This window comes from Lepidochelys olivacea, assembly GCF_965140295.1.
Source record: "Lepidochelys olivacea isolate rLepOli2 genome assembly, chromosome: 15".
In the NCBI taxonomy this organism is placed as follows: Eukaryota; Metazoa; Chordata; order Testudines; family Cheloniidae; genus Lepidochelys; species Lepidochelys olivacea.
Window position 1 is genome coordinate 24,547,339 of NC_140425.1, and position 15,352 is coordinate 24,562,690.

General features: G+C 42.3%; 1 protein-coding gene across 1 annotated transcript in view; it reads right to left on the reverse strand.

Moving 5' to 3' along the window:
- The window catches only part of TMEM132C (transmembrane protein 132C), a 298,136-nt gene that overhangs the window by 123,373 nt on the left and 159,411 nt on the right, over nucleotides 1-15,352 (reverse strand). Inside the window, exon 3 of the mRNA XM_084648976.1 lies at nucleotides 8,780-8,926. Coding sequence (XP_084505102.1) covers nucleotides 8,780-8,926 — 147 coding nt within the window. The remainder of the gene's footprint in view (nucleotides 1-8,779; nucleotides 8,927-15,352) is intronic.

The following is a 15,352-nucleotide window of genomic DNA, read 5'->3' on the forward strand; positions in this document are numbered from 1 at the left end:
CAAATGCATCCTGAGGGTTAGACTTCAACCTTAAACCCTAAAACCATCCTGAGAACCACGCTCAGATTGTGCCACTGAACGTTTTTCTGCGCTTATAAAATTAAATTTCTTGGCCATTCCAATATAGTCTCATTACAACTAACTGCAGCTGGAATGGATTCCATGGGTGAGATCAATGAAATGTGTTGATATTCAGCTGGAAGAAAAGAAAAGAGGAAAGAAGAAGAAATATCAACATTTTCCCTAGCTATTATTTTTGGCCCTATCATAGATGCATGAACAGGAAAGGCAGGCAATATGATCTATGAATGGCTGGGTTATTTGTAATGCAAAACCATCACCAGCTGCATGTATGCAAATAACACCACTTAGCTAACTCTGCACAAGAGCAGCCAGAGGTAGAACTTGCGATTCAAGTCAAAATCATGGCTGTGCTTGGTGAGCCAAAGGCACAGCCCTACTAATAAAAGGAACCTATAGCCACACAAGCAGAGATGCCATGTCAGGGATGCACCTGCCTCCAGATTTGGCCCGAACTGAGCAGTTCTATTAGTCTATCATGACTAACTTGTAACTCTAAGAAATGCTTTGCACATATATAATTAATTTGTGAAGGGCTCATACAAGGGTCACCATTACCATGTAGTCGTACAGGAGAGGGAGTGCGGAGGTTTTTCTGTGCACTTAGAATATGAAATAACTGTAAAGAATCCATCCACCTGTCTCCAGCTCAGCCTGTGATGTCCAGGGACCTGCAGGGGTCTCAGATGAATATGTGCTAACACTTAAAACTATGGTAGGGCACTGTCCGCAGTGTGCTAATTGACACAGACTTGACAGAAGCTAGAGCTGGAACAAAGCTATAAGATCACTGCGTTCGGTTCCCTGCTAGTGCAGTATATTTCCTAGAGCGTTGTCCAGTCCAGTTATAAATGTCTCAAGCAACCAGACTTCTACCAACTTCTCTTGGGGGCCTACTCTTATGGCTTCCTGTGCTGTTGTCTAAGTCTAATCAGAACAGTTCAGATGAGATTTATTATTATGGAATTCTTCATGTAGAGACAGTGGAGTGCATAAGATACATAATCCAGATTGCTTTAGTGAGCACTAATGGGGATCTTATTCAATCTTTTCGGAAGAGTTGATTTGGGGGTTCCCCCCACCCAATTTGCTTCATGCTTTATTGCCTGACTGATTTATTTCCTTTCACTGCTGCGTAAGTTACAGAGGAAAGCAGAGCTGCTCAGCAGCATGGTGCCCTGTTGCTGAACTCAGCTGTTTATGGATTCTAGCAGATGTTTCTGCTTCTAAGATTGTAAAAAACACACACACACACCCTGGCTATGCATCATTTTGTCCCTTATTTTCCACCTCTTCCAAATCACAAGGCAGCATTATCATAGCTGCGAAAATATCCCCAAATATGCCAAGTGACACGGATAAATAAGAGCTGACCTGAACTAAAACCAGAAGTTGTGCTTTTATGTGCAAAGAGGAAAATAAACAGAAGTGTCAGTCCAGGAAAGTGCAGCACCTCAGAGAGATTTCCCTAGATAGCCTAGTTAACAAAGACATGCAGATGACAGTCAGACTTCTGCTCTATTGATGCCAAGAGCTCTGTAAAAAACACACCCACCAAACAGAAGTCATTGGGACTCCAGGTTGGAAAGCAGATAGAAGTACATTTTCTAGTCACTCTGAAAGATGCTTGTTTTGTCAAAAAATTTTTAAAAAAAATGAAAAAAATCTCACCCTAGACTTTGTGAATGACAGTTATTATTTAGTCAGTCTCTCAATACGGAATGGGTATAAAGTCATGCCATTATTGTGTGATTTCACAATCCAATTCAATTTAGTATGTTCTAGTCTGTGTGCTGTTTACATACCAATGAAACAAAACAACGATCAGAATACATACAGCCAGAATGGAACACGAGGATGGTAGTCAGAAGGAACTGAGGTCTCTAAGCCGGGCCAGGATATTACATGATATGGCCAAACCACAAAAGGTTTAGATCATTTGGTTTGGATAATCACCTAAAAAGCTTTTCCAAACTATGCAAACCAGCTGAGCCAGCAAACCTGAGCAGAAAATCTCCTGAGAAGGGGCTTTTTTGTGATGTTTATAGGTGGGCCAGAAGTGCTCTAAGACCAACCTGCCTTGTGGTGCTTCAGCCCTTCTGCTTCCAGACAGAAACAGCAACTGCAGAGGAGGCAAATATAAAAAATAAAGTGTGTACTGAACTTTTGGAACCTGCAAAGAGATCCTGGATGGTTCTTATTTTATCCAGTTCGGCTTGCTCATCCCTAGTTATTATTTTCTTCTCTATGAACCCACACAGCACTAACCCTGCCCTGTGGGGGCTGGTTGAGGCCCCAGCCGTGCACCACTGCAACATTACTCTGCACCCTTCTAGGGGGGCACACCCCACAGATTGAAGACCTCTGAGCTATGCAGACCCTATTTGTCTTTTGCCTTGGCCTGAACCTTTTCTAATAACCCGGGCCATATAAATTTATGTTGGATTCCATGTGAAGTCCAGGAGAAACTCCTGATATTACACAGCTCTTTCAAAGAAGAGTCTGTTTGTTCACCCTCCCATCTACCTCGGAGGGTTGCAGATTGTTGCCATAAGAGCTGTGGTGGTTATTCTTACACTGATGATTGATACGTCCAGAGCCAAATCAGTCAAAGTATGAAACAGAAAGAGTAATGTAATGTAGCCTCAGCAAAACACTCATTTCACGTGGACTCCCACAGAATTTACTTTTCCTTAATGCTCAAGAGAGCTCCCCTTCCCTCCGCTTTAGTCTTGCTTTGCTGGCCTGCTTCCCCCCACCCCACCACAAGCACCAAAGAAGCAGGAGACTGAAAAACAGACATTTCTCCAGCAAGACAGCAGGTGCATACACCTACTTAGCATCTATGGCGGGCATAAAGGCTGGGGCTACAGTCACTGAACCTATCCCTGCTTTTCCTCGACTTGGAACTAGATTGCTTCCTTCCCAGATACGGGAAGAGCTCAGGAGGCTTTATACCTCCAGACATTTACAGCAGCAAGAAAGAGCCCTCATGGAAGCTTCCTTGGGGAAGCAACCTTGTAACCCTAGACTTCCGTGGCCTAGAAAACACGCTATTACAATGTGCAGCTGGCTGCTCCTCCACCGTCTGTGCAGATGTCCTGGCACTCACATGATTCATTGGAGGATTCTTTGCTGTGGTTTACCCTGTATAAGGCACTGCGGGGGGGGGTTAACCCTAAATTGCAGAGAAAATAAGCAGAGAGAAATTCGATGAGGTAAGGAAATAAAAGGGGAAGGGTATACTTTTAAAGCCGCAGATAAGGATTTAGCTGTGTGATTTCTATCGATGTTAAGGATAGCTACACAATTGCAATCCCATGTGTCACTATGAACAGACGGCTCTTATTTATTCACAGTACAACTCAGGGATGACCAACACTGGGAGCTCTGAGGGTTACACTGGTACCTTCCCAGTAGCCCAAGGGCTGCACCTAATTTGCACTAAAATGTGCATAATATTTAAAATAAAATATTCAGCCAACCATGTTTGCTCCTACGCAACCTCTAGATACAGGAAATTGCTAGTCACATGGGTTCATCAGCAGTAAAAACCTGTGGCGGCTCAGCTTTCTCCCATGGCTAACTAGCCAGTTTATGCATACAAATGTTTGCAGGCACAAATCCAGCATCTGTTGTAAATTTATTCCATGAAATCCTGTGGTCTTTTCCCATTGTCTAATATCACAGATGTGGTACGTGCCATCCCGACTCAAGTACCGCACAGAAGAACAACTCCAAAGAGAAACCCTGATCCTTAAGCACCAAACATCTGGATACAGTGCAAGCAGCAGCGATCCCCGATCAAACCTCAGTGTTTTCAGGTCAGCAGGTGGCTTGATTCACTGCCACCAGGACTCTGAGCTTTGTGAAATTCCTGGTTAACTGATCACAAACTGTGAAGGCTGGAGAAGATACAGGCTCTAAGATGAAAAGGAGTACAGCTCATGAAAGCTTATGCTCAAATAAATTTGTTAGTCCCTAAGGTGCCACAAGTACTCCTTTTCTTTTTGCGAATACAGACTAACACGGCTGCTACTCTGAAACCAGGCTCTAAGATAATACCCTGGTATGTGAGAGGGTGTATGTTGGAGGGGACTGCGTATCTCCGAGTGAAATAAAAAGCCAGAAACACAAACTATCACCCAATGTGTTACTACTTTGAAACACGCTGATCACATGCCCTGTTGTTTTTTTGTTTTTGTTTTAATCACAAGAGCTCTTTTGCTTCATGCTTGAGTCACTTGGCCTCATATGATGCTGATAGATCAAGGACATGCAGAGAATTCAAATGGCTTTTTTGGTTTCCTCTGCATCCAGATGATACGAAACGCAACTCAGTAACATCATCCGCTCATTCAGTACGACCGCAGAGATTCTCAGACTGTTAAAAGGACGCGTTGTGTGCGTTAGGGGATGGGACTAAAGAACTGTGATGCAGTCTCATATGTGAGCGGGAAGCACTCTCCCCAAGTATGGCTCTTTATTAGATAGATGACTATAAAGCCATATGTCCACAGGTCCCTCAAAAGTTCAGTGCCAAGGGGATGAAGAGTTACATTCTAGCGGTTTTCCATCAGGTCAGTTTTTCTAACCAGTTTCTTCATTCTCCCACACTCACTTCCTCTACCCAGTTAGATACATAACCAATGTGGTGGTGTTAGACAACAAAGCAGGAATCCCTTACCAGCACTGAGTGACGCCTTGCCACCACTGACTGCTGTGATCTGAGGCACGCGTGCACACACACACACGAATGGAACAAATTCATCCTTGCCCAGATCCCAGATCCCAGCACGAGGACGGAAGGAAGGCAGCTTGTGCCTGCCTTATTCAGGCACTTCGGGGGCTCTATCAGTTTCCATATCAAGCCAAAGTAGCCCTTAGCTGCATCGGTCCCTAGGGGGCCTTTTGAGAGGACAGAATTTGCAGAGCACAGGCTTTTCCAGTCAAGTCCCTTCCCACAATTTCTCAATCTCCTCTACGCTGATGCTGCTCCACCTTCCACTCCACCCCGCTGATCTGTCCTGGAACACCTTGTGTCTGGGGTTGCTGTAAGGGGCAACTTAGAGCTGGCTTCTCATCCGTCCCCCTTCTGCACTGAGGCTATTCCCAGGGAGGATGGCGAAGGCCTTAAACTGGCCACATGGCCCCTAGGCTGGTGCTCAGAATGGCAGGGAGATGATGTACCAGGATCAGGACATTTAAGTAGCTAAGACAGCAACCAAAATCTGCTCACTTATCTTTAGGACACATTTCCGTCCAGCCAACTGTCCCCTGGAAAAGAGAACCGAAAAGGGACATGAATTGCAAAAGGAGTTGTTTATGCTCCACTCCCCCTAATCAATAGGTTGTTATCTTAATCACGAGTCAAATGGAGCTCAGAACAGGTTATGTTATTGGGCAAACAAGCACTGTTGGTTTCAAGCTGCTTCTGGCAACAAAAAGTCACTCTCTTTTAACGGTGGAATCTTTCTTGATGAGCAGAAGGTAATGTGCTATGGCCTTGGGGTTTCAGAATACAAGTTTATGGAGCCTGGGAACATGTGGTTTACCTAAATTCTCAGGAGTTCATAGTATATCATTTTAAGTAGGAATAAAATACCCCCCCTCATGGTTTTTGTTATTGTTTATGTAATGCCAGAGTGCATCAGACATTAAGCTAACATGTATATGAATATACAGTCCTTGCTCCCCGAAGACCTTACAATATAAATACACAAACAACATATAAAGGGTTGTGGGGAAGGATGCAAAGTTAGGTTTTATCTGGTTTTTGTTGTTTTGTTTTTGTTTTTAAATTTCCAATCCGTTTTGTTTCATCCATGCTTCTTTGAAGGACAGCGGTAGTGCTTACAGACCCTTAGGAAGATATTATCTACTAGTTCAGCAAAGCACTTGAAATCAAGGGACTGCTGTGTGTATGTGCTTGTGTGTTTTGCTACATCAGGGCCTTAGTTTTAAGGAATCTGAAAGAGCAAAGTGTGGTGGTGTAGCAAATGAGGGATTCCAGGTGATGGGGGCTGCCTGGGAGAAAGGCATAAAGGGCAGATTTTGCTGTGTGTGTGTGCTCGACAAGTCATTTCAGCACCAACATTGTATCATCACAACATCATGATTTTGCAAAGAAACACTGTGGATCACAGTGAACGATGGGATGCAATCTCATTTTGCTGGCCCAGAATAATTTTCAGAGACTGTATTTCGTAGTACTCTAAGCCACACCGAGAATCAGGGTGGTTCTACCAAATTGGGACTGTGTAACAGCCCAAGGGGAGAACCAGTTGTTCTTTAGGTAGGGAGAAGACTGTACAGCTGTCAAAGGCCTCTCCTTCTCTCTCCCCGCTAAACAGATTCTCTGCGCTTTACTGGAACTGAGCTGATAGAGCTAGGAGGAAAAACACCACACTGTGCATCTGGCTATTATCTCCATGGCAAGCTGTGTGAACGGATCCCATTTTCATAATGCGTCTGAGAAATAAAAAGCTTTATTTGCTTCGTTTTAACAGCCCTTTTGCACCAATCGTGGAAACCATCTTTCTCTGCTCAAATAAGTTTACAAGTTCACTGAATTTCAGCAGGAGAAGCTTAAACTACGTGGAAGCTGAAACTCCCAAGCAGAACCTCACATTCTCTAATCTGACCTTATGCAACAGAGTGTTTTACATTGTACAGACAAGCTACATGGCTACGCTACTTTGAAAAAACTGGTGGCAATTCAGAAAGACTCCATTAGGGACCTGCAATCCTTAGCCAAATTAAATTAGCTTAATAGAAAATTTGTGCTTTGCACCGAGAGGGCTCCAAATGACACTCAATAACAACCATTATGTCCATTGCTCGGTATGCATCCCCCATGGAAAATCAGTACAGACACACCTAACTGGCGCTCATTATTGTGTTCAGTGAGGAAATCCCATTAATATAGCTTCGATTAGTAAAAGTTGTATTTCAGTACATTAGCTGGTATATACTTCCACAGTGGTTGAAGACCTAATGGCATCAAGGTTTCGGTCTAGCCAATTCTTCCTACTGCATTAACATTCTATTCAAACCCAGCCCAGTCATGCTTTTGAAAGAAAAGGGCTATTTACGTACGCAAATGCAAGAGGTGTTAATTAACACATTCACTTTTAATTGCATAATCAGTGTTAAAAATATTTTTATAGGTTAATTAGACATGATGCAAATTGGATTAAGAAGATTTAATTTGGGTTTTGATAACCTGACTATTATATTTCCACAGCTGTAAATATATTCGGCATTATATGCTGATTCTAAAGCCCTCGTTTGCTTTTCAAACACGGTTATTTGGCAGGCTTAAATGATTTATTCTTCCTCTTTTCCCTTGCAAACTCTCTATTTCAAATTCCACTAACTGCAGTCATACCTAGCATAGATGGATTTAGCCAGTAAGCCCCTCAGATGTTTCGACACTTTATGGAAGTCTACCATTTGCTATGCACTCTCGTTGTTCAAGCACAGAGTAAAAACATGTTTACAACTTCCTCAGACTCCCCTGTGCCTGGAGGAATACTGCACAAATCTTCAGACCAATTGCAGGGGACGTCACAAACCAACCTAAGGTTGATTGAATGTTTATGACCCTCTGCAACAAGGTTGGGCTAATGAAACACCAACCCAAGCAAGCATCACATGGTTTTATATAGATCATACATTTGCACGGATCTAATCCACAGGAGAGCAGTAAACATTCGTTATGGTAATGTGCAATGAGAGCCAAACTAACTTCCATTGAAAAGCATGATACAATTCTAATTGCCTGAAATTGGAGAAGACTGGACCTGAGAAACAGTCACAAACGGGTATGTTACATCTGGATTAACCCTTAACAAAAACATACAACTCAGAAGCATAGGAATCATCATTTTAATCAAACCTGTGCTTCCTGGAGTCAAGTATTCTGTCTGACAGTGGCTAGATGCTTCAGTAAAAGGTGCAAGAAATGCTGCATTAGACACAGGGTGGATTTCTTCCTATGCCCCGGCAGTTAGTGGTTGGCTTATGGCCTAGAGCATCAGCATTTATACCTCATCTGGTTTTATCCTATCACATGTACTCATTATCCATATAAGTGTCTACTCCTGATGGTGAGAAGGAAGGCAGACTCCTCCTTCTGGTATATCTCAGAGTGACCCAATCAGGTACAGAGGACTTCAGATTGGAAGAATTCTGGGAGAAAATAATTGTCCACATACCAAAGAAAACAAAACAAAAACAAAACCACCCCAACTTTTTTCTATTATACTGAACATTGTCAATACCGAAAGCTTTTCATGATGATCCCACACTAATGCTTATGAGTTAATCAAGGCTCATTATAGAAGAGTTCATTGACGACTTGATGGACCAACCACGGATGAAACAAGATCAAAGCTATCAAGCCAGACAAATCTATGCTCAGTAAAGATCTTTAAAAGACATTCATGCTGGAAAAAAAATAGCTCTATTCTATTCATTTCAGCTTAAACGGAGAAGTTTTATTGTCTGAAAAGTGAGTGCCCAGTTATAGATCAGCAGATGGTACCGTAGTTAATGTAAGTGTCTCCAGATTTCCAGGTCGTAAGTTTAATAGCTCTACTAAGTAGTGGTTAACATGAGCCCTCAGTCTTTCAAACAATAGATGGCACCATGGATATAAATGAGTTTAATGCTGAGCAGATGCGAGCGTTCTTACCTGTTCCTTGAATTTGGTGCTATCCTTTGACAGCTAACGGTCGTGGTTGAATGTTTTCCACCATTCCCCACCTCCTGCTTCACGTTCCATTGCCGGGGATCGCTTGTCTTCACGCTCAGAATATTCACACCCTTCTTCACCTTGGCCCTGTTGGGAGCAGTGATTGTGAAATATTTAAAAGAGGGTAATTCATGACTGTGGCCTTCCTAATGTAGCTCAAAAAAATTCAATACATCAGCATTAAGGAAAGTATCGAAGGTGTTTTAAAATCCATTTGAACCTGGTAAAGATAGCAGGAGGGATAACATTAATGCAGACCTAAGCTTTGACTACCAATGGCAACCTTTTAATTTTATTGAAAGGATCAATTAACTATATCTATTTCCATAGTCTCAGACTTTTAGGCCATCATGATCACACCATCTTCATGTTGTGAAACTTTCTGGGAAAGCCAGGTTCTCTGGGGGTGGTTTATGAAGACAACTGTGAATGTAAGAAAATTTACACACTGGATTCTTCCCCCTATTTCTGAAAAAATTCCTCACTTCGGTAGAAATTTGTCCCACCGTGGAAGTCCTAGGAACCCAAGCTTAGGCTATGGCTACACTACCGGGCATACAGCGGCACAGCTGCATCGAAGCAGAGAGAGCTCTCCCGTCCACTTAATTACTGCAGCCCCTGAGTGGCAGTAGATACGTCAGTGGGAGAAGCTCTCCCGCCGACATAGCATTGTCCACACCAGCGCTTAGGTCGGCGTAACTTACATTGCTCAGGGGGTGCCTTATTCACACCCCTGAGTGACATAAGGGGTAGTATGTACATGGGCTTAGACACTTCATAGGAGTCTCATTTGGACTCTTTCCATCGGCATGAATTTCAGTAGCAGCTCTTTAAAGAAGCCTTTTTTCCTTGCTTCTAATATACTTGTAGTTCCGTGGCATTATAACAGTGGGTTGGTTCATATTCTCGCTTTTTGTGTTTTGGGGCCTCTCATTCTAGAAGGCCATTGTAAGGAAATTCTCCTCTGAAAACTTTACCATACAAAGAACGTCGTCTCTTGATTAGAGCTAGGATCTGTATTTTCATTTCTGCCATGGATTTGCTACGTGACCCTGAACACGTTAGTTAATCTCATCCTATGCTTCTAATAACATCAGCACTGGATGTTGTCAGGTTTAATTAAAGAGAGTTTATAAAGTGATTGAAGATTCTCTTAAGTGCAAAATTTATGCCTCCAATTTTGGTGACAATCAATTTTCATCACAGGACATCAAGAATGAGAGACCCCTATCCATCTACATAGGCACTGATACAGTTCCCATCCCCAGAGTATTTGTGAACTCACAAAAGTCACTTGGAGTTGAATTCTCGTACATGTGTGCGTGTGTACAGGGGATAGCAGTCAATTACAACACCTGGATTTTGCAACAGCCTGGCCCCAGCCTCAGTTAGAGCAACCTAAGTGCTGCTCTAAATCATGCCACTGGTGTATTGTCCTTATGGGGCTTACCCAGTGGAAGCCTGGAGGAAAGGGCATAGAGCACAATGGAAAATTGGGCTCTGAAGACTAGATTTTCAAAGGTTATTAGGCACCTAAGGATGCAGATATGTGTTTTGAAAATCCCACGAGGCACCTAAGTGCCTAACTCCCACTGAAATCAAATTTTCATTTCACCAAAAAAATTGCATTTTTTTTTTCATTTTGGGTCCACCTGAAACAATCCCACCCCACCTCCCCAATTCTTCAGTCTGTCACAAACTGAAAAAAATCAGCTATTCTAACAGCTCTCCTTTGAGCATTTATGAAGCTTTTTTTTAAAATTTTTGGTCAAATTCTTCATTAAAAAAAAACAACAGCCCTGGAACTGAAATTTGATAAAAACCCTGAAATCCAAATCTGAAGAACACCCACTGCTTAAGTGCTAATATCTCACCAAAGAAAGAGAGGTAAAAGCCCTTCAACCTAGACCTTTTGTGCCTCTTCCACTTGAAAACAGCTTTGAAATGGCACAATGTCAGTGGAAATTGGATTCACAACCTTTGAATTTTGATTAGGTTTACAATTTCCTCAGGAGTTACAAATTGCTTTTTCAACCATGCAGCTCAAAATAGTCAATGGATGGACTCTTGTTTATTGGGGGAGGGGGGACACTTTATCTGGCCAAGGTTAGGAATACAATCCACTACCAGAGGACAAAAGGCCCTGACTACAATACCAATTTGTTAATTAACTACAATATTGGGCATTAGGATGAGTGGCCTTCCCATCTACCATTATGTAAAACCCATTTAAAGAAGCAAACTATTCAGGAATAAAGTAGGTTACATTTAGTAAAGAAAAATCAATGTTGTGATTGCACTTAGCACTAGAATTAGGGTATGAATACCCACAAGACTAAGCTTCCTAAATAAATATGCAGAAGTGTAATCTGTTACTCTCCCTCTAAAAGGGGCACTGAGGTTTATATAACAAGGTCAATGGATGAATCAGAATTAGGTCAGACCATACGGAGTACCATGTACTTTTAAGTAGGTCTCTACTTACATGCTTCAAATGTTTTCACTTAAATGTTAATTTACTTATGATATCTGACCACTAGCAGAGTAAAGTCTATTTAGTTCCTTTCCAAAGATTGGTTGACCTCGTTGTATGGCTGTAATTAAATATTCATTAAAAATAACCAACAGTACCAACTTTGTATATGAAAACTTGTAAGTCTCAGCTCCCAAATAAACCCCTAGACTAAAGACCCATTGGCCAAATTGCTTGCCAGTCTCCTGTATTTACCTCCCTAACCCATGTAGCGTTTATACACATGCCACATTCTCTAAACTGAGGCAAGTGCGGTGGGTGATAATAAGTGGAGACGACAAGCAGCTGGAATACTCCAGGCTTCCTCAGAGCACACTTCCCCACTCCAATTGAACAATTTTCCTCTCTGCTGTGCCTATTCAATCACATAGGATCACTCAGCCAGCCACTTTGTTTTATCCATCCCTTCTCCAAAATGCAGCGTGCCAACCCATAGAAACTTGTCACTCATCCTGTCTGAATTTTTGGCCAATTATACCACAACATGCTTTTCAGCTGCTTTCCCCAACAGCAGGAGGGCCTAATCATCAGAAGGGAGCAGGACATACTTGAGTTCATCGAAACCCAGTGTCAAAACCGAGCAAATCAAATTTTGTCTTCCATCTTTCATACTTTATTTCACTCTCTCTTTTCCATCTCCGTGGGCCACATTTTCCATCAACCAGCCGAGCAAGTAATCCCTCACATACCACCACTGCTGCTCTCTGGAGCGTTAGAAGTGGTTACATTTGCTCCAGGCATTTGGTTGTCCAAACACCCAAAGAATTAGATCTCAGAATACAGACTATTGGCATTTCTACAGCATCCAACATAGCCTCTAGGTGTTGGTTTTGGACCTCTGTCCAAAGTAGGACCAAAATTCTCCTGTTTTGCCTTCCTTTGGCCATAAGCTACATTCCACATGAATGCTGCCAGAACTCCTCGACCATTTTGACTACGTGCTTTCCATGGCAATAGTAACCCAACCAAGGCTCATGGCCTACCCTATCAAATCCAGTATTCAAAGGCCTGAAATCCTACCCTGGTCCTTGAAGTTTCACTGAACTGCATTGCTCCTCTCATAGGGTCCCTGATCAGCTGAGAACTCACTCCTGCAGTTGAAACAGGGACAGGACCACCAGTCAGCCAGCAAGGTGAGACAAAGGGAAGAGTCCTGCTTCCTTCCAGCAGGCCATACGCTAAGAAAGGAGGAAGTGTGCAGTCTCCCCTCCACGTCCTCCACAGGTAAGCCACATGGATGGAGGAACAGAGGATGGGGAAAGATCTAAACATGAGTCCCAATCCAGCAAAGCACCAAAGAATATGCTTAATTTTAAGCATGTGAGCAGAACCATTAGCTGTTCACATGCTGAAAGCTAAGCATGTGTTAAGTGCTTTGCCGGATCAGGGCTGTAATTTTTGATCCTTTGGCAGAAATGAACCACACAGTGGAGAGATGAATCACTTCAGGTTAGAATTGGATAGAGTAGAGTAATGGTGAGGTCAGCTTCAGCTTCACACTGAATCAGGGTTTCTCTAAGGATGGATTTGAAGCCCTTTTCCACATAGTAGCCAGAATGCTGAGTGATGCAAGCTTGTCTGTTATGCTTGGATCTGTGTGGTTATTAATTTGCATCACAAAAAACTTGTACCTCAGATTTGTCTCAGACTCATTTGGGGGGCTCCTTCCTCTTCTCCCCAACAGATAGATAGAGCATTTTGTTGGCATGGAAAACAAGTAGCATCCTGACTTCAGAGAAGACAGTCCCTGACAATTTACATTTGAAAAAATCACTGGATAATTCTTGCCAGGACTAAATAAAGGAATTTTAGAAAACCCCACAATAATAAACAAACTTTGTTTAATTTCACACTTTCCAATCAAAAACTGGTTTCAGAGTAACAGCCGTGTTAGTCTGTATTCGCAAAAAGAAAAGGAGTACTTGTGGCACCTTAGAGACTAACCAATTTATTTGAGCATAAGCTTTCGTGAGCTTCATGCATCCGATGGAGTGAGCTGTAGCTCACGAAACCTTACGCTCAAATAAATTGGTTAGTCTCTAAGGTGCCACAAGTACTCCTTTTCTTTTTTCAATCAAAAACTGAGGCACTCAGTTTCATCGGCAAAGTTTCATTTAGACTAAAATGTCTCAGGCTTCCTAGAGTGTAAAGTTTAGAGACAAACAAAAACATAATTAATGTGTTCAACTCAACTACAGATACAAACCTTGTCATTGTTATTGCATTTTGGTGTCTCTTCTGCTGTTAGATTACAAGAAACCTCATGTTTATCAGTAACTATATGTAATAAGCATCTGATAAACGCAGTACATACAAATAGCAATTAAATCAGCAACAGCCACAGCAGAAGATGGATTTATGACTCTAGGAGTCTTTGAAGCCTTCTCACATTAAAATTTTCCCATTTAAATTAAAATCTGAGGTGCATGTTTATGGTCACAATGGGTGAATACCACCTGCAACAGTAAGATATCGAAAGGGCAAGCTTCACCTCCAATCCTAAATTCCAACACCTTCCTAGTTCCACTAGGAGCAGCTCCTAACAAGAGACTCCCAGTGGTGTTGTGTGGGATTGTTGCGATACGGACAAGAGATCTAACAGTTAAGACCCTGCAATCATACATGATTCTGCTGCAAAATCAAAGTCTGAGATGAGATTACAACACTAAATTTCCCCAGTGACCGACATTAGGTTTGAAATAGTTTTCTAGCGCCAAGCCCTCCAGTCCCTGCCAGTGTGTTTTCTTTTCAGAAGGTTATACCTAGCTTTGAATCTTTTGTGTGCCATTTAAACTCCATCCTTCCCCTTCCATACTGTTCTTTGATCCCAGCAGTGTCTACTCTCAGATCAACAACTGCTGCTTCATACAGAACAAAACAATCTCACCTTCTCAGGTGCTGCACTGTATGACTTTTCAGTAAGAAGTTTTCTAAATTTTATACATTATACATAAAATCTTATGCTTTGACTTAGCAAACCCTGACCCCTTTTGACAGGTTTCAGAGTAGCAGCCGTGTTAGTCTGCATTCGCAAAAAGAAAAGGAGTACTTGTGGCACCTTAGAGACGAACAAATTTATTTGAGCATAAGCTTTCATGAGATGCATCCGATGAAGTGAGCTGTAGCTCACGAAAGCTTATGCTCAAATAAATTTGTTAGTCTCTAAGGTGCCACAAGTACTCCTTTTCTTTTTTTACCCCTTTTGGTTGTTCTTCTCCAGTGCCTCAAATCCTTTCCTGCCTGTAATATTTGCTAACACTCAGTATACTCCAGTAAGGCTCCACTGATCTGCCCAGGCTATGAGAGAGCACCAAATGTTACTGAATTCCGAAGGTCACATTGTAAGAAATGATTTCATCATCTCAGGACCCTTTTGTTTTTTTTAAACTCAAAGAGCCTCTCCTGGTAGCTGTGGGCTGTTCCTGGGCTGCACTTTCCAGCAACTCTCTGACCTTCTCAAGTTCTGCCAAAAGAAATTTAACCTCTTTCTGCCATAATTTAAATCAACCCCTTCTCTTCTTTGCTTCCATAGCAAATCAGCAGATTACAGCCAGCTTGTGGCATCCATAAAACTCAGGCAGGAGACTAACTGCGACAATTAAACAGGGTTTGTTTTATTAAGAAAATCTTTTCCTTCCATCTTTCTAGGTGAAGTGAGGCCCGGAGTCTCACTCTAGCTCTCAGGGGGCAGATGTCTACACTGCAAAATGGTAACAATTGAATGCCTCATTGCCAGTCGCAACAGAAAAGCCAGAGGCTGAATGGAACATGGAGTCTGACCTTAGTGGCATATAACCTCCAGATGTACGTGCAGAACCTCTAATAAGAAAAGGATGATTGTGTGGTTAAGGCACCAGATCAGGACGCCCAGCTCTGCCACAGGTTTCCTGTATGACCTAGGGCAAATCACTTAATCCTTCTTTGCTTAAGTTCTACATTAATAAATGGGTATAACGATACCTCCTCTTTCTCACCCTTTG